At 36.4% G+C, this 23,359-nt stretch overlaps 1 protein-coding gene across 1 annotated transcript in view; it reads left to right on the plus strand.

The window, feature by feature from the left end:
- Positions 1-23,359, plus strand: part of PHKA2 (phosphorylase kinase regulatory subunit alpha 2) — a 113,685-nt gene that overhangs the window by 49,977 nt on the left and 40,349 nt on the right. Inside the window, exons 9-13 of the mRNA XM_044670332.1 lie at positions 582-635; positions 1,264-1,386; positions 8,576-8,671; positions 12,848-12,955; positions 16,557-16,635. Coding sequence (XP_044526267.1) covers positions 582-635; positions 1,264-1,386; positions 8,576-8,671; positions 12,848-12,955; positions 16,557-16,635 — 460 coding nt within the window. The remainder of the gene's footprint in view (positions 1-581; positions 636-1,263; positions 1,387-8,575; positions 8,672-12,847; positions 12,956-16,556; positions 16,636-23,359) is intronic.

The following is a 23,359-nucleotide window of genomic DNA, read 5'->3' on the forward strand; positions in this document are numbered from 1 at the left end:
CAGTGGAGCCAAATGGAGAATGAGATTTCTGATTTGTACTTCTTTGAACGGGGTTTTGAAGTTCATGGCTTTGGCCTCTAATCAGAGGCACAGAGGGTAGTGAAGAGATGTAAGTACCAAGGCTGAGAGAATCTTATAGGATGATATGGTTTCCCAGTAATGGTTCCTAGGCAATGGTGAAGTGTTATACTAAAAATTTTAATATATAAATATTATAATAAAGACAATTAAACAAACCCAACACACTGAATCTGATGGTATGTATAACAATCTACACTCACAGTCACCAATTTCTCTACTGCAAAAGAATGTTTCATTATCTCTTTTAAGTTACAAATTTGGGGTACAGATTAAACAACCATCGATAAATACAATATGCAAGAAAAATAACTTTGAAGAACCTCATAACTCTCATCAAAGTAACAAACTATAGTGATTTCAGAAGATCCATGATACACAATGAGACATATGCATCATCTCTTCTTGAGGACAAATATTAGGCTTTATAATGATTCCAAGTTTGGCTTTTCCTTACAAAATGGTGCATTGTTATTTATTCCTCATCTTCTTTACTCCACCAGGGACGTTATGGATGTTGCCGATTCCTTCGAGATGGCTATAAAACCCCAAGAGAGGTTGTATTTCAAAAACATTTGACAAGACATATTTAAGGATTTGAATCCACCTTACTGTGATTTTGTGCTAATTTATTTATCTGTTATTTGGCTGAAATGTGTTGAGAACTCTGTTTGTTTTTGGAATCAACAAGTGTAGGGTTATTCACTAGAATATGAAGACTAAGCAAAGAGCAAGCTGGGAGTTGAGAACTATCTTGTAAAAAATATATAGGCAATATAGCAGGGAAATTTTTTTATTTTTCCTTTTCTTTGGAGTGTGAGGGTAAGGAAAGTAAACTAGATCAATCATAGATTTAGAGCTAGAAAGGATCTTAGAGCCTGTTGAGTCGAGGATGTCATTTTATGCATGAGGAAACAGATACAGAGAGATTATATAACTTGTCCAACATCACAAAACTAGTAGTGCCTGAGGTGGAAGAATTTCCTGACTCCAAGTTCAGTGCCCTGAATTCTGTACAAGCTGCCTCTTTCCACTGTTTTGCCAATTTAACTAGTATTAAAAAAAATGAACCTTTTCACTTCAGCAAGAGACTATCTAGTCTTGTTTGAATATCCCTAGTAGAATGAATATAGTCATAACATATGGACATGTATAACCCAGAAAGACTCTGTATTTAATTTCTAGGATCCGAATAGACTACACTATGATCCTGCTGAACTCAAGCTCTTTGAAAATATAGAATGTGAGTGGCCAGTGTTCTGGACATATTTCATAATAGATGGCGTATTCAGTGGTGATGCAGTACAGGTAATAACAACTAGTATTTATTTGGTGCTTATGTGGTTACATATAATCATTCATTCATAAAACATAAGTGCATGCTAAAAGCAAAACACTATTAGTCACAGAAGGAGGTAACTTGTTTGGTTCTCCCAGAAGTCTTCTCAGGTAGAGAGCAAAGTGTCGGAGATCAATGAGGAATTGTGACTGGGAGTCCATGCTTTGATGAGCTTATTCTCTACTGTTCAATCCTAAGAACCATCATTGCTTTAAACTCACCACTGGTGCCTTTCCCAAATCCATCAGTGTTGATTCTAGATGTTAAATGCCACCCAGAACTTTGTAATACTCTCTTTATAGATGATATTTTAAAGTTCATTCTTCACATTTGTTTGACTTTCAGAGTTGACGAAATGTTCCCTTCAGCACAACCTATCACAATAAAAGTAAAAAAAAAATGCTCTAAAATATACCCTTGGAAAATTTTGATTCTTTCCATTAAAAGAAGTTGTATTGACTGGTTAACTTTTAAAATAATTTTCCTGCATGCATGACAAGTATTAGTGCTTTTTAAAAGAATACCAGGTGATCTTGCTGTCTCTTATTCAAATGCCTTTTGCCATTTCTGTTCCCCTCTTTTTCCCTTCATGCTTCCACCAGACCTTATGTTCTTGGGTGGGGTAAGAATGCTATCATTGCTCAGGAATTCAATGGGTTACAGAGTTGCCAGTGGGTCTGAAATTTAAATTTTTTATTTTCAAAGAGAGTCACCTTGCCTTTTCTTTTTCTTTCTTTCTTTTTTTTAAATTTCGATTCTCATTCTTGTGTCCTAGTGACTGTATTGGCCTGTATATTTCTCCCTTGTTGATTCTAGAACTGAAGGGTCCTAAAAGTTTTGAAATCCAATTTTGAGTTCACCAAATACTTTTAAAAAAATAAAATTTGGATAGCTGTAAAATATTCTGTATTTTTAAGATGAATTTTTATGATGCCTTTTGCCTTTATATTACTTACATTTCTCATTGTTTCCCTCCCTTGCCCCTTCCCAGAGATCTATCCCTTATTATAAAGAATAAAAAAAGAGGAAGGAAAAAAAGTTAAGCAAATCTAATATATACATATATATAATATAAAATGCATATAGACATATATTTAAGTCCCCATACCTAAAAAAAACTGTAATGTTATATGTACTGCTCTAACCCATGGTCCTTCATTTCTACAAAGAGGCAAAAGAAAGGATAGGAGGAAGGATTTGTTTTCATTTCTTCTTTAGGACCAAAATTGGTCATTAGGCTTTTGCAACATTCAGTTTCAGGCCTTTTGATGTTGTTTCTGTTTAGTCCTTGTGAATATTGTTTTCTTGGTCTTGGTTATTTTGCCTCAGTTTATCCAAGTCTTACCATACTTTTCCACATCCATCATATCTGTTGTGTCTTATAGTACAATAATATTCTATAACATTCGTTTGCTAGAATTGGTTTAGCTATTCCTCAATCCATAGGTATCTACTTTTTTTTAGCAGTTCATGGCTTTTACAGAAAAAAAAATAAGGCACTAGAAATACTTGGGTTTTATGGGCCTTTCTTTTTGTTCTTTACCTTCTTGAGGATGTATACCTAGCAATGGAACCTCTGAATCAAAGGACTGAAAATTTTAGTCACTTTCTTAGCATAATTCCAAAGTGTTTTCCAGAATGTTTGGACCAATTCACATGTCCACCAACAATGCTTTAGTATACCTGACATTCTCTGTATTTCTGAGGTTATGAAACATACAGTACCCTCCCTTCCTACCCCATCCTCAGTAGTGCAACAGATCAGATTGCCAAGACCTTTCCACATGTGACCCTTTGATATTGAGAGTTTTTTAAACAAATAAAATATTGCCCATTTGTTCTGTCCTTTCCCTTCCTCCCTCCAACCCCCCTCATTCAAATAGAAAAATGAAATGAAAGCATTGGCTGGCAGACAAAAGTAGCCTCTCTACAGAAGGAATTTTGTTTTGAGTGACTATATGGCTCCTTAAATAATTTTTTCTTCCTCTTTGGTTTAAGCTTTTCAGCTTTTAACTCTTTTCTTTGTAATTAGTGCCACATTTGTTTGACCTCAGTATGCTAAATATTACAACATGAAAATTACTTTGGCTGGTGCAGTACTGAGTTTTTTTATAGCAAATTAATAAATATATTTTTGAACACCTGCTATGTTCAAGTTCTGGTAGCCGCCATTAAGAAGAGAATTAGAAGATATGGCCCCTGTCCTAAAGTAACTTACAATCAAGACAGGTAGAAAAAATAGTCATGTGATACATTAAACAACAATATAAGATTTAAATAATAGCTCAAAACAACCCTATAATGTCCTACATGTTATTAATTATAAATATAATTGATCATGATGTCCCTGACTACTCTGATGAACTTAAAGTACTGGAGCCTCTGCCTAACAGAAAAAAATATCTTCATGGAGAATATGGGATTGCCTTGCTGAGAGAACATGAATACCTCAAGACAGATTTTTAGCAACTAAAGCTTTGCCCAACATGTAGGGACATGTCTGCTTCTGCATTGTGCCTTTGTAGGAACTATTATTTGACCAACTACTACCATATCTTGGGTTAGGAACCCTGGAACTTAGGTCTAGATCCTATTTCTGATAGTACATGTGTGGCCCTGGTCAAGGCATCTAACCTCCTTGAAACTGAGTTTCTAGACTTAAAATTAGGGATGCCCTCAAAGGCATTTCTATCTCTGAATACCTTATATCTCTGGATTTGTGATCCTGTGGGTTCAAGGAATGTGCAGGTTGTTCTTCTAACTAGAATCAGTGCTCTGCAATCAGCACTGAAAGCCAGCTCTGTTCTGAGTTCTGTCAAGACACAAATGGACATGCCTATACTCTTCACAAGAGGGCTTTCCTAACCCTAGACAAAGGCTCACATCATGAAAGCCAACCGCACTAGAGAGATACCCTTCCAAACAAACACCCCTTTACCCCTACTGGCATTCAGACAAGGGAACTGGGTTGGTCAGGTCACTTGCTCTAAACTCCATGACCTCAGTAGTTTGATATGAGCTGATCTTCTTGCCCATTAAAGGACCATCAATCCCTCCTCCAGCGCTGTGACCTTGTATAGCTAATACATTCCCAACCTCCCACTAAGCATCCTTTGAGAGGAGAACATTAATGTAGAGTTCTTGGTCATGTATTTTAATTATAACTTATTATTAGGGCTAATAATAATATTAATAACTGACATGATATTTTACAAATCCATTTATATACCTCCTTCCTTGATCCTCACAGAAGCCCAGTGGGATATATACAAAGCATTGTTAATCCCCATTTTGTAAAATCTGTAGATGAGGAAACTATAAAGATAGAGAGGTTAATTTGACTTGCCTAGATTCACATGATTTTTAAATAAGAAAACTAAGATGGAAATCTTGGGTGTCTAACTCTAAAATCACATCTCTGTTGTTATGACTGAAAATGATAAAGACTGATATTTTAAGAGAAATTAATATTTTAATTGCCATGGCCAGGTTGGTAAAATATATATGCCCACGCCTGACTATCTTTTAAATTTACCGCCAGTGCCCATCCTGTCTTTCTCATACACCAGCCAGCCCACTCAGGTAACCAAGAGGCCGTCTCCAGGCCACCCTCCGAATTTAAGCTGCCCTATACATTTGGGGACATCACAGACATCCCCACGTCCAAAAACAGGAAACCCATTGGATCACGGGGAATGTAGTCTCAAAGTCCCCACGTGTCCACAGGATGTTTGTAAGATACTTTTAAATGGCATCTCCCTGAATTCCAAACACACATTTCCCCCTGAGATCCGGCAAAAAAAAGGGTTGGCCCTTTTTCTTCGATGGATCTGTAAACATAGTCAACTTCTAAATTTCAGGAATTTGGGGGATAAAAGAAATGGTTAAAACTAGCCGCATTGACAAAATACCAATTTGGGGCAGTCCCCTATTGGCATAAGAGTGTACATTCAAAACAAATGCATTCAACTCATTCAACTCCCCATACTTCAAATCAACTGCACCCAAAGTTTGAATTTGATTTTACGGTCCAGTGAAGGGTCTTCAGGCATCTTCATGGTGCCTTCACCAAACAGGTTCGTCGTCTGGATTTTGGGGAGATGGCAAAATCCTTATCCTGAAATTAATTACTCTCAAAAGAATTTAAACTTTACATTATAGATTATAAAACATACATTTCCTTCTAAGAATTATACATTTCCCCCTGAAATTACTCCTAAAAAGGTTAAATATACATATATTTTTACATTATCAAATTTTAAAAAACTTAACACACATCCCCCTGAGGAAAATTCTAAACACACATTTCTCCCCTGAAAAGGGTACCTCAGTTCAGCTAAGGATGCATGGCTGAGTCACAGGGGTTGTATGAAATCAATTGGAAAAAGAAATAATAAAAAAAAAATAAAAAGAATAAAATTCAAATAAAAGGAGAAAAAATTAACTTGTGAATGAAATGTAAGATGTGCAAAAAATGTAGGGAAAATAAACTTATAGCAGGCCTTTGAATTAAGGCCCAATTAAAGTGATTTAAGCAGCTTGCTATTACCCATTCAGGGCCAAGACTATAGAAAATTGCTATTCTCTCTATATATAAGAGAAATAAGGGGAACGTCTCTCTCTGGTCTGATTTACCTTCAACTTCTCAGGGAATGAGCCAATAAATAACCAATCTTAGGTGCTTTACTAGGAATCTAAGGTAAAGGGGACCCGTCCTCTAAAATGTTAGAAAAGACTGGGACTCCAGAAGTCAAACCCCAGTTTCAAGCCCTTCAGTATTGGCATAGAACTTCTGCAATCCATGCAGATTCTCAGTCAAGTCTTCATGACCATGTGGCTCTTGTTAGCACTTCTCCTGGAATCAGACAGAGAGGTATTAATCACAGTCCCATAGCATTTAACAATATATGGCAGGTTCCCAAAGTCTAAGGCTCTTCAGGTATACATCATTATAGCAAATAAATATTTGCCTTAAGCTTATATCACTGTAAAATAAAAAAAAAAGGATAAATAATGATTATATATTTACTTCTAGTACAAGATGAGAAAAATCAGTTGCTCTAATTAAAAAAAGAATGTTTTAAAAATCAAATATATATGTGTGTATATATATATATATATCATATATATATATATATATATATATATATATATATAGCTTAGAACTAGTGAAGGGTTTTTTTTTAACCCAAAAATGAGATTCATTTTCTGTGAGTATAAATGGGTTTTACAAAATAGCAGATTCACAATGCACATTCAAATAGAGTACTATAATTTCTAATAACACATTTTAAAACAATAAACAAAGATGTTTAAAAATCATATACTTGTTACAACTTTTAAACCTTGGCTAAAATATCTTCTCAACAATTATCCTTAAGAATTCTAGATCCTTCTGATAAAAGCAGGCCAAAACAGAGACTAACATCAAGTATACAGGAACTCTCTTGGCTTCTTGTTAAAAAAATATAAGACAACAATTCTTCACAATAAAATATATAAAAGCTTATCATTTATACAGAAGGGACTAGGATCTAAAGTAAAATTTCAAAAGACCTCTCACAACATTACAATTTAAGTCTCAAGGCATCAAAACCTCCAAGGTTGTACACAATTAAAGCAATTTACAATTTTAAAAATGCGTAAGATGTTCAAATGGTATGAGAACAGCATTGTCTTGATTACAGTAAAAATGAAACCTGAAATAAATTAGGAAATACAATATGAGTACCAGATAACAAGCTATACCATCAAAAAAAATCTCTTATTTGAGAGTTACAATAAAGTCATAAACAGAATTAATCTAGCAGCCCAAAACTTCATTAGCTTAAAATGAGTCAGTGAAACAGGAAAATCAGCGAAATAAACAAAATTAATTCACAAAACTAATCAGCAAAATGCAGTAAGATACAGAGTCTTTTTAAAACCCATTCAGTTCTGAGGTTTTAAAATCCATCTCTGGTTCAATTTAAGGTTCTTCTTAAGGGGTTTTAAAGTTCAAAGTTCAGACACTAGCATCCACGTGGAATCGTGGGCTTGGGGCTAGAGAAAAGCTTAGGTCATTTTTTTAGAAAATCCCACGTGTAGAGATTGTGAGCAGGGGTGCCCCATGGAGGGTAAGAATGATCTTTCAGGTTAAGAGTCCTCAACAAGAGAGTAGGGAGGAGGGGAGGTACTTCCCAAATCTTTAGCAGCAGAGGCTGAAGCTGAAATGGCAGTGCTCAGCAAGTCAGGGCGGGGGTCGCTCCTCGGAAATCTCAGGATTCAATATGCAGGATCAGGAGAAGCGGTCTGCATTGGCAGGCTCGGGATTCGAGATTAGACAGAGATCAGAAGCAGCAGCAGAGGCACTGGCAGGGCACCGGCAATTTGGGTTTAAAGTCAGAAGCTAGAAGCAGCTGCTCTGACCCCCCCAAGGTGGGCCGGGCTCAGCTGGCTGGCTGAGTCCCATGGCAGGCAAAAACATGCTGTTGCTTTTAGCGAAAACATGGCGAGCAAAGCCACTTTCCTTTTTTAAAAAATTGCTCAAAAGAGCTGAGCAAGATGGCCAAAAAGAAAGCATGGCTTTTTAAGAGGACTCTAAATGCTCTCGTTAGACTATCTGGAAAATTGAGAATTCAAAATCCAAACTTCGTGTGGTCACCATTAATGTTACATTTAAAAATGATAAAGACTGATATTATAAGAGAAATTAATATTTTAATTGCCATGGCCAGGTTGGTAAAATATATATGCCTGCGCCTGAATATCTTTTAAATTTACCGCCAGTGCCCATCCTGTCTCTCTTGTACACCAGCCAGCCCACTCAGGTAACCAAGAGGCCGTCTCCAGGCCGCCCTCCGAATTTAAGCTGCCCTATACATTTGGGGACGTCACAGACGTCCCCACATCCAAAAACGGGAAACTCATTGGATCATGGGGAATGTAGTCTCAAAGTCCCCATGTGTCTACAGGAAGTTTGTAAGATACTTTTAAATGGCACCTCCCTGAATTCCAAACACACACTGTCTCCCATCCCCCTTTTCCTATTAAGCTGCTTTCATAAATTAGCAGTACGCAGTTCCCATGATGTTGACTTATATTTTAACTTGAAAAGTGCCAATTTGAGTGGTGATGTCTTCTTTTTTTTTATTTCTGCATTGGGACATCAACTTTTAGGTCCAAGAGTACCGAGAGGCATTGGAGGGGATATTAATTAGAGGCAAGAATGGAATACATCTGATGCCAGAGCTATATGCCATTCCTCCTGCTAAGGTATATTTGATCTTTCAGAATCTGAGTTTTTCTTGTCATCTCTGATGTTTATCAATTGTTGAATTATCTATTTGGTAATTTTCTTCTTCCTTTTTTAATCTAAGGAAACTTTTCCTTAGATTAGGATTAGAAGAAGAATGATTTCTAAGACTCTTTGATGGCTTCACCACATAACTAAGATATTTTAACATTAGCTCGAGTTAAGTGACCTTAAATAAGTCTGTCATATCCTGTTTGATATTTGGTACAAATACCTTTTTGAAAAATCAGGTATGTACAGGATAAAGTTGGGAAAGCCTCCAAGAATCACCTAAATTTTACTGCTGCTGCCAAGTAGCATTCATTGAAAATACCACAGTCTGTTGTCTGACATTTTAAAAGATGTTCATGGAAAACTATTCCTAAGCTTCCTAGATGTCTCTGACTAGATTAAGACCTTTCTTTGACCTTTATAATTTTCTCCAAGTTATTTTTGAAACTTAAGTTATTTTTAAACTTAAATGAGTAATTAGAAGTCACTCTTTAGGTGAAGTTAAATTATACAAATCCAAAAATTTCCTTAAGAAAACTTAGCTCTTTTTGGTGTCACAGATTTTGAGTAAAATGCACTATAGGGGAAAGGCTTGCTCTCTAATCAACTTAAATTTTCTTTAACTTCAAAAGCTAGAGATACTTAAGTGTCCATATCATGATAATTAGAAAATATGCAAAATAGCTTAAATAATTTTCTTGCAAAAATATATGACAAAATTAATATTTATATTGGCAGAAATGTATGATGCAAACCCCAAAACCATATAAATAAAAGATGATAAAGATAGGTATTTCATCTGTAAAATTGAAGAATTGCAGAAGCTGTGACCAATCTGAGAGGCCAAGTTGAGTTTTAAGATAGGAATAAGAAAAAGGGATTCAATCTGTTATTTCATTAGTATTGGGCAGTGATGGGCAACCTTTAAGAGATGGAGTACCAGGCCCCACCCCCACTCCCCAGACCAAGTGCCATGTCCATGCCTCTCCCCCCACAGAGACCATATTCTGTGCCCCTCCTGCAGTAAGTGCCAGGGAAACTGCTTCCCCCTCCCCCACTTCCCTCAGGGGAGGGAGGAAGCATTCCCATGGGTGATTGTAGTCAGGCCTGGGGAAAGGGAGAGGGCAAGAGAGAGGGAGAGGTTGAGGCTAGGGGTGCAAGCACTCTGCTCCCCTTTAGTTAAGTGGGCTATGATCCCTTCAAATCTAGAAGAAAAAAAAGCCCCAGCTTCACATTCCAGCCTTTCGGAATGGGGTGTCCTCCAAATTAACCTTTTTAGAAAATGGTCAAGGGTTGAAGTCAGATTTTAATCTGGATGTTGGGCTGATTGCTACCTCTGAGAAGCCACTATTGTGTTTTCCAGAGCTTCTAGCCCACCTGTTTTCCCTCAGGCAGGCACCCCTTTGAATGCAAATTGAACCAGCTAGTAAGACTAGGGAAAGAAGAATGCAAATTAAACCCAAGTTTGCTTGTGAAAAAAAACTGGAGATGGGAGCTGTAGAACAGCAAAGCAACTATTAGCCTAGCCTGGGGTTCATAAAACTTAGACTACAGTTTTGAACATTTTTAAAGTATAAACTCAAAAGACACATCCCCAAACCCCCAAATACTTTGTTTGGCAAAGACACTAGTTGCTTCTGATACTAAAGACATAAGTTGTTTCTATCTCACACAGGCCAAGTAATGAAGAGGCCATTATATTCTGAATGGGGGTGGGGCAATTCCTTCTAGCTAGAGATGCTATCTTGAAGAGACCTGCTTGCTAACTCCTCCTGGGGAGAGGGGGAGGGAAGAGCCCAGCTGTTCCTCCCTCTAGCTTTCTAGTTAGGAACTCTGGCAAACTCTGCTGCAGGGTTGGGCATACAGGGTCCTTGGGGCATTGAGTCATTGTTCTGCATATCCACAGAGAGGTCTATGTGTGCCCTCTCTGACACATGTGCCATAGGTTCACTGTCACAGGTCTAGGTATGGAATTCTCAGTCCAGATCAATATCTTCTCTGCAACTTATAGTCTCAGAGAGTGGCCTCCACTGTGTGTTGCTATCCTAACAAGACCTTCAAAATCACTAATATTTAACTTATGATTTATTCGCTAATGTCTGCATATATTCAACAAGAAAGACATTTTTCAAAGAGGGGATTTTATACAAGATTTGCTTTGAATAGGCCACAAAAAGTTTGTATAGTTAAATTTATACAGACTTTATTTGATTGACCTTATGTCGGACCCCCTATAAGTAGAGGTATGGAGAAGATAAATGTCATCATATAATATCTCATTAATAATCCTTCTGAAGGTAAAAAAGAATATCAGAAAGTATTGTCCCACTGTTATCAGAAGTATCCTGAGATGAGGTACTAAATTGTAACACATAGAGCTCTCCATCATTAAGCAGTCCATTGTACTATGAATGTGGTTATTCTATGGATCAGATTTTGTCCTCATTCATATAATAATAGACACGGAATTTTAGTAGTCACTGCTGATATATCTGTGGTTACAGAATCATAAAATTTGAGTCAGATTTTATCATAGTAACTGTGTTCAGAAGGAATCCCCACTACAGTACACCTGACAAGTAATCCATCAGATGCTGCTTAAAGATTTCCTCAGAGGGCTTGGGGTGCTATAGGGAAAGCAAAAAAATAAAAAAAGAATTATTGGGGGATTCAAAAGCTGTTGCCTGGTATGCTGGAAGAATTGTCATTAATTAATTAACTTAAAGAAAAGGAAGGCAGAAAGGGGATGAGGCTGGTTTCATATAAGTGAACTGGAAGTTCAAAATAAGTCTGCAGTATCCTTTGGCAGCCAAAATGACTAATATTAGTCTTAGTTTCCATTGAAAAAGGAATAACATCCAGAACATAGGAAACAATAGTTATTCTGTAATCTGTACTGATCAAAATAGATTATTGTCTTCAATTATGGGTGCCATATTTAAGGAAGGGTGGGAATAAATTGGGGAGTAACCAGATGGTGAAGAGACCGAAGACCATGCCATATATCATTTGAAGACACCAGACATGTTTTACTTGGAGAAGACCTTTTTGGAGGAGTTAGATATATAGCATATGGGAGAAGGTTTAGATTTCTTTTGCTTAGTTCCAGAAGGAAGAAAGGTAAGCAATGGATGGAAGTTGTAGAAAGGTAAACTTTGTCTCCATGTCAGGAAAGTTTGCCAGCTCTTATGTGTCAAAAAATGAATGGGTTGTCTAGAGTGGCAATGTATTCCCACTTCACTGGAAAGCTACAAACTAAGTCTGAATGGCCACTGTTGGGGGATATCGAAGAAGAGATTCTTTTTTTGATACCTGCTAGGCTTGTAAGGTCCTTTCTAATTTTGAAATAGCAATGATTGTGTAGATTTTTCCTCTTTTATTTCAGTTTTTCCAGATTATAGCAATTTTTTTCCTTAGTAAATACCACCACCTTGCGGCTGATTGCATATAGTCTTGTTTTGAAAGTAGATATTTTGGACTGTATGAAATATGGAATGACTGACTAATGCCAGTATTATAGGATAACTATGCTATCAAGCCTTACCCTACAGAGTTTAAAGGATCCTCATTTAATCCCTGATAAATTAGAATGAGCCTCACTGAAACAATGTTTTACAAGTACTAAGGAGTCATAAGGCAGCAGGTCCATGCTGTGGCATAAAGAATTGTTCCAGGCCCTTGTCTCAGCTTTGTCACTAATTCTGTGACCTTGACATGCCATTTTCCCCACTCTATTACCCCCTCACATCAATTCATAGCTGTAAAATGAGAGAGTTGAGTTATGTGATCTTGAAGATCCATTCATTGTAACTCTTTATCACTGAGAAATTAAAGACACAAAGGACAGAAGCCAGGATTCCTATTCTGTATCTTTCCCACACATGCATGCATTATGTGCACATATTAACCATGTGAAGTAGAATCATAAAATCATATTGACTTCTAGAGATGACCTGATTCTGTTCTTGCATTTTACAGATGAGAAAACTAAAGACAAGTGAAATTTAGAGATTTATTCAAGATCATGTAGCTATATAATGGCAAAGACAGGAGTAGTAGCACCCAAGCTTCCTAGGTCAGGCTATATTTGTTTATTTTAAGTTGGATTGACCTATTATATGACTTCTTTGATTTTCCTTCTCTAGGTAGATGAAGAATACAAGAATCCTCACACTGTAGATAGAGTCCCACTTGGGAAGATACCTCATTTATGGGGTCAGTCTTTGTATATCCTCAGTTCCCTGTTGGCAGAGGTAAGGGCTTTTGTGCTTTGACAAAATGGAAGGTAACCATCTTTAATGAGATTTGAAAAGGAGGAAAGTAAAATCAGAGATAGACTAATGGCCTGAGATATAGTACTGAGGGTGGAGGGTTTGTAAATAACAGTGAAGGCGAAGGAAAGTTTACTAGAAATAAGGCATGGAGAGATGGAATGATAGGAGATTATGGATAAATAGATGAATGTCAGAGTTTTTGATAAAGATTACAGAACACTTGTGGATAATGTAAGATTATTATATGACTGAATTCATCTTTGTGGCTGAGGTAGTAAAGAGATTTAAAGAAACTCCAGAATTGGGAGGTTAGACTAAAGTTTGCAGCCAGTAAACTGGAGTTACTGGAGCTAGCATCAGGGAGAGAAGGCTATCCTCTTGAAAGGTCTGAATTGACAAACTTTCCTAGAATTTGTCATAAAGGGCAATAGGCCTCTCTTCCATCATATTAATCATTAACCCATCTCAATTTATATTAACTCCATCTTCCATGGTTTATTTTACATGAGACTGCCCTCTACCCTAAACTTTATACTTGGCACAGTTTTTTTCATGTGTATAGAAAGAATGCATTGTTCAAGATATCCTTAACTCATTGAGGTGATTGATATTTGTTGGATCAGCAGTGTACAGTGTATGCATTCTGGATTTCAGAAAAAGCCTATCACCCAAGGAACCCCAATAATCCATAACCTGAAGATCCAGGGAGAAGTCTAGAGATGATGTGTCACTCAGTCTAGGGGATGGTCTGAATCAGAAGGAAGCTTGGCAGCCTGTGCTGGCATATATGAGTACTAGGTAGAGGAGCTGAGAATACAAACAGCCACACTAAAAAGACCAGTATTTTAGAGAATCAAGGTGAGCCAGACAAAAAAATTAACTCCTTGGTTACTTTACACATTTTGACATCCTGAAATTTTTAAAGGAAGAAACTCAGGTTGTCAGGAGCCATATGAAAAAAGTCACCAATAATTGGAGAAATGTATATTAAATCTGCCAAACTGACAAAGTTGCATAAAAAAAAAAGAAAATGGCTACTGTTCGAGGCATAGTAATGCACTGTTGATGGAGCTGTGATTTGGTCCAAGCATGCTGAAAAGCAATTTGAATCAGAAAGTCACTTTTTATATATCCTTTGTAACATTTAGTAACATTTCTAGGTCCATACAACAGGGACTTAAAAGAAAGAAGAAATGGACTTGTAGGTTAAAAAAAATATAGAAGCAGCTCTTTTTGTAATGGCATGGAACTGGAAAATAAATATGTCCATCAGTTGGGGAATGGCAGTATATGAATATAATGGATTACAATTGTGCTGTAAGAAATTATGAATGGGACAATTTCAGAGAATTCTGGGGAGACATGTATGAATTGATGCAAAATGAAGTAAATATATATTTTCATAGTGCTCAGATTCATATGATCTCTAGTAGAGTCTCTTATTCCATCCTTTTTAAGCCATGATCCAGAAGTCTTTTCAAACCCCTGCCATCAGCCATGCAGCTTAAGATTCCAGTTTCTTCCCAGGAATTTGTGATTTTTAGCAGTTATTCACATCTTTAAATGCTTTTTCCTTCGTTGTTTTCACTTCAAAACACTTCATCCCTTCTCTCACAAAACCTTGAGTTCCTTCAGCTCTTTTAGCTTCTCCCTTTGTGTAAACAAATAGTATGGCTGTTATTTGGTATTGGTAGAAATACAAGCAACAAATACTCAGGACATTAATAAGAAATTCCTCATCCCTCCTTGTCACATGGTCAATATAGTCTCAGTTTTGTTAATATTGCTGCAATTGTGTATTTCTGATGCAGAATAAGAACTAGAATTAAATTCTTATGTACCCTACCCTTAAAAGGCAGCATAACAGTGACCTCAGACAAAATAGGAGAGATTGCCTTCTCTATACCCTATCACCCCTTTTCTCTCTTTTCTCTCCACTTTGAGCTTTCCTTATAATTCTAGGTGTATGGAAGGGCTTTGACCTCTGCTGAGAAGGTTTGCCAAGCTCTTTTCAGGGCTGCCCATCCATCTTTGGTGTCTTTCTCTCATTTGCGGCTCTAAGAAACTTTAGCTTATATAGCAGCCATACCCTGCTAAAATCATCTCAGCAGACTGGTTAAACCATGTTGAAGACAACCAACAGGTTTTTCCATTGGTGGAACAGGTATATGAGAACAATTTGTTCCAGCGACCATGAAGGCAGATGAAGCAGGCACTGTGGTCAGACATTCAAGATGCCAGGGCCATTCACTGCAGCGCTTGTCCCACCTTTTCTCTTGCCACTGGACTTTGATGACTGAAAGAGAATGAGGCTGATGACTTTGTGCAACTCTGCCTCACATAAATCCAATTCATATATAAATCAAGACATCACCCTATTATATCAATAGTCTTCTTTAAAAATGAAGGATTGAACAGTAATAACTTTTCTAGCTACCTGTTCCCTCAGAATGAGTTATCTTTTATCTGGAAGAAAATGCATCTGATAATCTTTTTGGCATTTAAGTTGTGAGAGAACAACTCCTGAGAACAACTGAGAGAACAACCCCTCCCAAAATTATTTGCCTTTTTCACTAGAGTTTATTTGGAGTTATTAATGTTTAAACCCCAAGAATGCTTCAGTAATGATATAATTTTTAGTATCAGTGAGAAATATTGAGGGAATGGCAAAGGATGGCTTACCCATAAAAGCACAAATCTGGAAAACTACTTCTTCAGGCTATACTTGAGACAGAAGTCTCCTGTGTTTAGCATTTTTCCAGTATGTGACAAAGAATGGAGTTAGCTGTTTTTCAGATGTAAACCTTGCCACCTCCAGTTAGCCAGTACTTGTTAAAACACCTACCAAGAGGAATGATTTGGAACTCAAATGGGGAATTAACCACACCTAATCACTATTAGGAATCAAGAAAATGGGGAGACCTGGGATGGAAAAAGCACTGCTCTGTGGATTTCTCCATGGTGGTGATTGGAATGGGGAAAATCATCCAGAACATGTAGGGGAAGTACTTTTGTTTACTGAAAATCATGATAATATTATTAAACACTGTTGAATGAGTAAAGTAAGAGGTGAGGTGGTGAAAAGTGGGAGGACTGTCACACTAAATTGCTTAAAGCAGTCAAGCATTAAGCACCTATTGTGTGTCACTTGTTCTGCTAGATGTCTGAGACATGAGGCAGAGACCCTGCCTTCAAAGTTCTTTTATTCTGTGGAGGAAATATTGTGCATATTTAAGTAGGCACAAAATAAAACAAGGTAATACAAGGCTGTGAAGAAGAATCCCTAACAACCAAGAGAATATAGAGAAGGCTTATGTGAGAGGGAGGTTTTGATCTGAGTTTTGAAGGTCAGGGATTCTAAGGACAAACCAAATTGTTTTCCTTTGAATCCTAATGACATTTTTCTCTAGTGGGTTGTTACAATGAAAGAAGTATCCTTAAATGTGCCATACTTCATATTTTGAGGTTACAAACATTTTTATTTCTAAATCTGAAGTTTGGGATGAGATTTTGGTTAGACAGTGTGTTTATAGTAGTAATAAAAAGAGAAACCATATTTTTTATTTCTTTTCTACTACAGGGATTTCTAGCCACTGGGGAAGTTGATCCCTTAAACAGAAGATTTTCAACAGCAGTCAAACCTGATGTTGTAGTCCAAGGTTTGTGATTGTGCTTGTCTATTCACATTTCACTTTTGATAACCAATGTTATTTTTCATTTTTATTTCTCTGCTTCTCATTTAGTGAAATCGTGTGTACATTTTAGTACACATTAGTAACAACTGTTTAATGTAATAATTAGCATCTTCCAAAAGCAAAAAAACCCAACTTTATAGCAAATATATATTTAAGTACTCTTAGTGGGTCTGTGATCTCATTGACATGGACATTCCTTACATCTCCACAAATTATAACTCATTCATGCTTGTCCTTCCTCTATGATTTTTATCTATGATCTTATTTTCTCAAATCTTAATCATTTGTATAGCCTTATAAAATTGTCTTTGATAGCATAAAGTGTTTCATACACAAATGTTTTGTTTTGTTTTTTTAACCCTTACCTTCCATCTTGGAATCAATACTATGTATTGGTTCCAAGGCATAACAGTGGTAAGGGTAGGCAATGAGGGTCAAGTGACTTGCCCATGGCCACACAGCTGGGAAGTGTTTCAGACCAGATTTGAACCTAGGACCTCCTATCTCTAGACCTGGTTCTCAATCTACCCAGCTGCCCCCAGTACACAAATGTTTTGATGAAGTCAATGTCCTTCAGTAGTTAACTATTGAAAAAAAAAACTAGACAGTTGTAGTGATAAATCAGAAAAAATTGTTTTTTTTTCCCCCTCCATTACATTTATCTACTTTTCCAGCCTAAACTTCACTTCTGAACTTTAGTCCCACATCACTGGCTGCCTCCTGGATATTTTCACCTAAGTGTTTTACCAGCAACTCATAGCATGTCTAAAACAGGCTTATTACCTCCCAAGCTAACTTTTTCTGTTAATTGTACTATCATTCTGTTACTCATTTCCTGTTGAGTCTTTCGAGCCATCTTTGACTCGTTCCCCAGATTTAATCAAATAAAGTCTTGCTAATTCTACCCAGATTTCTCTTCACAATATCACCACCACCTTAGTTCAAGGTCCCTGTGTCACCTGCCTATAGCATTAACTTTTAAATTGGTTTCTTGCCCCTTAATTTCTTCTGCTGGTCTAACACCTGTATACACAACCTATGAATTAGTCTTCTTTTTAAAATTTTTTTTTATTTTTAAATTTTTTTAAACATTTATTAATATTCATTTTTAACATGGTTACATGATTCATGCTCCTACTTTCCCCTTCACCCCCCGCACTCCCCCCACCCATGGGCGATGCACATTTCCACTAGTTTTGTCATGTGTCCTTGATCAAGACCTATTTCCAAATTGTTGGTACTTGCATTGGTATGGTAGTTTTGAGTCCACACCCTCAATCATGTCCACCCCGACCCATGCGTTCAAGCAGTTGTTTTTCTTATATGTTTCCTCTCCTGCCGTCCTTCCTCTGAATGTGGGCAGCATCTTTACCATAAATCCCTCAGAGCTGTCTTGTGTCATTGCATTGTTGCTGGTACAGAGGTCCATTACATTCGATTTTACCATAGTATATCAGTCTCTGTGTACAGTGTTCTTCTGGCTCTGCTCCTTTTGCTCTGCATCAGTTCCTGGAGGTCTCTCCAGTTCGCCGGGAACTCCTCCAGTTTATTATTCCTTTTAGCACAATAGTATTCCATCACCCGCATATACCACAGTTTGTTCAGCCATTCCCCAATTGAAGGACATACCCTCATTTTCCAGTTTGTTGCCACCACAAAAAGCACAGCTATAAATATTTTTGTACAAGTCTGTTTATCTATGATCTCTTTGGGGTACAAACCCAATAATGGTATGGCTGGATCAAAGGGCAGGCATTCTTTTATAGCCCTTTGAGCATAGTTCCAAATTGCCAGCCAGAATGGCTGGATCAGTTCACAGCTCCACCAGCAATGCATTAATGTCCCAATTTTGCCACATCCCCTCCANAACTACAGGGACACTCTTACAAGAATAGTAAGAAAGAATGTGTGTGTATACCTGTCCTGCCTGGCAGAACAGATAATGAATTCCTAACTTTGTCTGTTATAGGGATCTGAAAAGGGTCTCTATACAGAAAACTATATCCTGGCCCCCAGATGGGGAAGGGAAAGTCAGCCTATTGCAACTATACCAGTCTTGGATGGGTAGGATGATGCTCTGTCCAGAGGTTAGCAGGATTCTTTTTAGAGTCAAGGGAGTATTGTGAATATTCATCGGCCATTCTTCACCTTCTCTCTTTGTATGCTCCATCTCCTCTCATGGAGATGCCTGCCTGCAAGATTCAAACCCAGAATGAAAATAAGATGGAACTATGAATGTATTATCCATCAAAGACTTGAGGTTTTATTGAGGCCACCAAAGAAGTATCCTTCTTTCCTTTCTTCCTCCCTTCCTTCCTCCCTTTCAACAGAAGAGGTACTTTCTTTCCCTTAGATAGTGCTTGCTGGCTCCATGAGGCTGCCACCTTTTCCCTACTAATTCATGTGGCACAAAGAGCCCTGACCACTCCCTGCATCCACAGAAAGCAGCTTTTCTAGATAGGATCATGATCTTAAGGGATAGAAAGGACCTTAGAGGCCATCAAGCTTGGACCAACCCCTCTTTTATAGAGACAGAAACTGAGTCACAGAGAGATGAAAATACTTTCCTAAGGTCACATAGGTAGTAAAAGTCAGAATTGAAATTAGAACCCAGGTCCTCTGACTGTATTCAACCATTTTACACTAATTAGACTTTTCCAAGAGTTCTTAATCTTTTTTTGTACCACAGGCAATTCGGTAACAACTACGGACTTCTTTCTCAGAATGATGTTTTTGGATGTATAAAATTATAAAGGATACCAGTTATATGGAAAGAGTTATGAAAAGGGCAGCTGTGTTACAATGGATAGAACACCATGCCTTGTCAGGAAAACCTGAGTTCAAATCCAGCCTCAGACATGTCCTAACTGTGTGACCTTGGTAAGTAACTTCACTCTGCTTGCCTCAGTTTCTTCATCTGATAACACGTACCACAATTTGTTCAGCCATTCCCCAATTGATGGACATCCCCTCAATTTCCAATTCTTTGCCACTACAAAAAGAGCTGCTATAAATAGTTTTGTAAAAGTAGGTCCTTTCCCCCCCCTTTTTTTTATCATCTCTTTGGAATATAGACCCAGTAGTGGTATTATCGGATCAAAGGGTAGGCACAGTTTTATACCCTTTTGGGCATAGTTCCAAATTGCCCTCCAGAATGGTTGGATTAGTTCACAACTCCACTAACAATGCATTAGTGAGTATCCCAATACTGCCACACCCCCCTCCAACATTTACCACATTCCTTTACTGCCATATTGACCAATTTGATAGATGTGAGATGGTGCCTCAGTGTAGTTTTAATTTGCGTTTCTCTGATCAAGAGTGATTTAGAACATTTTTTCATATGATTATTGATGGCTTTGATTTCTTCATCTGAAAACTGCTTGTTCATATTCTCTGACCATTTGTCAATTAGGAAATGACTTATATACTTATAAATTTGAGAAATTAGACCTTTATCAAAGACATTTGTTATAAAAAGTTTTTCCCCCACTTTGTTGTTTCCTTTCTAATCTTGTTACATTAGTTTTGTTTGTACAAACACCTTTTAATTTAATATAATCAAAATCATTTTATTTCTTATAATACTCTCTATCTCTTGTTTAGTCATAAATTCTTCTCTTCTTCAAAGATCTGCCAAGTAAACTATTCTATGTTCCCTTAATTTAGTTATGGTATCACTATATCTAAATCCTATATCTATTTTGATCTTATCTTGGTATAGAGTGTGAGATACTGGTCTATACCCAGCTTCTGTCATATTGTTTTCCAATTTTCCCAGTAGTTTTTGTTAAAGAGTGAATTCTTATTCTAAAAGCTGGGATCTTTGGGGTTTTCAAACACTAGGCAATTTACCCTTGTATATTGTATATCTAATCTTTTCCATTGATCCCATTCTATTTCTTAGCCAATACCAGGTGTTATGATGCTAGTTGCTTTATAGCAGTGATTCCCAAAGTGGGTGCCATTGCCCCCTGGTGGGTGCTGCAGCAATCCAGGAGGGTGGTGATGGCCACAGATGCATTTATCTTTCCTATTAATTGCCATTAAAATTAAAAAAAAATTAATTTCCAGGGGCACTAAGTAATATTTTTTCTGGAAAGGGGGCAGTAGGTGAAAAAAGTTTGGGAACCACTGCTTTATAGTATAGTTTGAGATCTGGTATTGGTAGGCCACCTTCTTCCACATTTTTTTTTTATTAGTTCCTTTTATAGTCTTGACTTTTATTCTTCCAGATGAATTTTGTCATTATTTTTTCTTGTTCTACAAAATAATTATTTGGTAGTTTGGTATGGCACTGAATAAAAAATTAATTTCAGTAAAATTGACATTTTTGTTATATTAGCTTGGCCTACCCAAGAGTAAATAATATTTTTCCAATTGTTTAGCTCTGACTTTATGTGTGTGAAAAGTGTTTTGTAATTGTGTTCATATAATTCCTGGGTTTGTCTTGGCAAGTAGATTCTCAGGTATTTTATGTTGTTTAGAATGATTTTAAATAGAATTTCACTTTCCAACTCTAGCTGCTGGACTTTGTTGGTTATATATAGAAATGCTGATGATTTATGTGGGTTTATATTACATCCTGAAACTTTATTGCAGATGTTACTTGCTGAATATTTCAGGTAGATACTACTTATCATTTTAAGGAATGACCCATTTATTCCTGTGCTTTCTAGTGTTTTTAATAAGAATGGGTATTGTATTTTGTTGAAGGCTTTTTTTGCATCTATTGAGATAATCATGTGATTTTTGTTAGTTTGGTTATTGATAAGGTCAATTATGCTTATAGTTTTCCTAATTTTAAACTATCTCTGCATTCCTGGTATAAATCCCACTTGGTCATGGTGAATGATCCTTGTGATATATTGCTGTAGTCTCCTTGCTAATATCTTATTTAAAATGTTTGCATCTATATTCATTAGTGAAATTGGCCTATAATTTTCTTTCTCTGTTTTTGTTCTTTCTGGCTTAAGTAACAGTACCATATTCATTTAATAAAATGAATTTGGTAGGATTTCTGCTCTGCCTATTTCCCCAAATAGTCTATGTAGTATTGGGCTTAATTGTTCTTTAAATGTTTGATAGAATTCCTTGTGAATCCATATGGTCTTGGAGATTTTTTTCTTTGGGAGTTCATTGATGGCTTGTTCAGTTTCTTTTTCTGAGATGGGATTACTTAAGGATTCTATTTTCTCTTTTGCTGATCTTGGCAATTTGTATTTTTATAAATATTCATCCATTTCACTTAGATCGCCAGATTTATTGGCATATAATTGGGCAAAATAACTCCTAATGATTGCTTTAATTTCCTCTTCATTTGTGGTGATAATTTTTGATACTAATAATTTGATTTTCTTCTTTCCTTTTTTAAGTCAAATTAGTCAACACTGTTTTATTCATTTTTTCATAAAAACAACTCCTTGTCTTATTTATTAATTCAATGATTCTCTTACTTTCAACTTTAATAATTTTTCCTTTAATTTTAAGTTTTTCAAATTTAGTCTTTAAATGAGGGTTTTAAATTTGTTCTTTTTCTAAAAGTTTTTTTAGTTGCATGCCCAATTTATTGATCTGCATTTTATCTCTTTTCTTGATGTAAGCATTTAGAAATATAAATTTCCCCTAAGTATTACTTTAACTGTATCTGATAAATTTTGATATGTTGTCTCTTCATTGTCAATCTGATTAATAAAATTATTGATTGCATCCATATTGTTCTTTGACCTACCCTTGTTTAGCATTAGATTATTTAATATCCAATTAATTTTTGATTTATGTTTCCATGGAACTTTATTGATTATAATTTTTATTGCATTATGATCTGAAAGGAATACACTTACTATTTCTGTTGTTCTGCAATTGGTTGTGCAGTATTTATACCCTAATACAAGGTCGATTTTTGTATAGGAGCCATGTAATACTGAAAAAAAGGTATATTCCTTTCTATTGGCATTCAGTTCTCTCCAGAGATCTATCAGTTCTAACTTTTCTAAGATTTCATTCACTTCCTTTACCTCTTTCTTGATAATTTTTCATTTGATTTCTCTAGATCTGAAAGGTGGTGGAGAAGGGCATTTGAAATTCCCTGCTTATATAGTTTTACTATCTATTTCTTCTTGAGGTTCATTTAATTTCTCCTTTAAAAATTTAGATGTTATATCATTTGGTACACATATGATTTTGTTGTTTATAGTAACTTTTAGCAAGACAAAATTTCCTTCTTTATCTCTTTTAATCAAATCAATTTTTCCTTTAACTTTCTCTGAGAATCATGACTACTACTCCTGCTTTTTTACTTTAGCTGATGCATAATAAATTCTGCTCCAACCCCTTTTCTTTACTCTGTGTGTGTCACCCTGCCTCAAATGTCTTTCCTGTAAGCAACATAGAGTAGGATTCTGATTTTTAATTCACTCTGCTATCTGCTTCCATTTTATGGGTGAATTCATCCCATTTACATTCATAGTTATGATTACCAACTCTGTATTCATCTCCATCTTATTTTACTTTTGATTCTGCTCTTTTTCCTTTCACTCTGTCCCTCCTCACCAGTGTTTTGCTTTTTATCACCCCCAATTTCTCCTTCCCTCCTATTGCTACCTCTCTTTCCTTGTTTTATTCCCCTCCTACTTATCTATGCGGTAAGTTAGGATTCTGTTCCCCAATGAGTATGGTATTATTCTCT

The sequence above is a fragment of the Gracilinanus agilis genome, chromosome 3, assembly GCF_016433145.1.
Source record: "Gracilinanus agilis isolate LMUSP501 chromosome 3, AgileGrace, whole genome shotgun sequence".
Taxonomy (NCBI): domain Eukaryota; kingdom Metazoa; phylum Chordata; class Mammalia; order Didelphimorphia; family Didelphidae; genus Gracilinanus; species Gracilinanus agilis.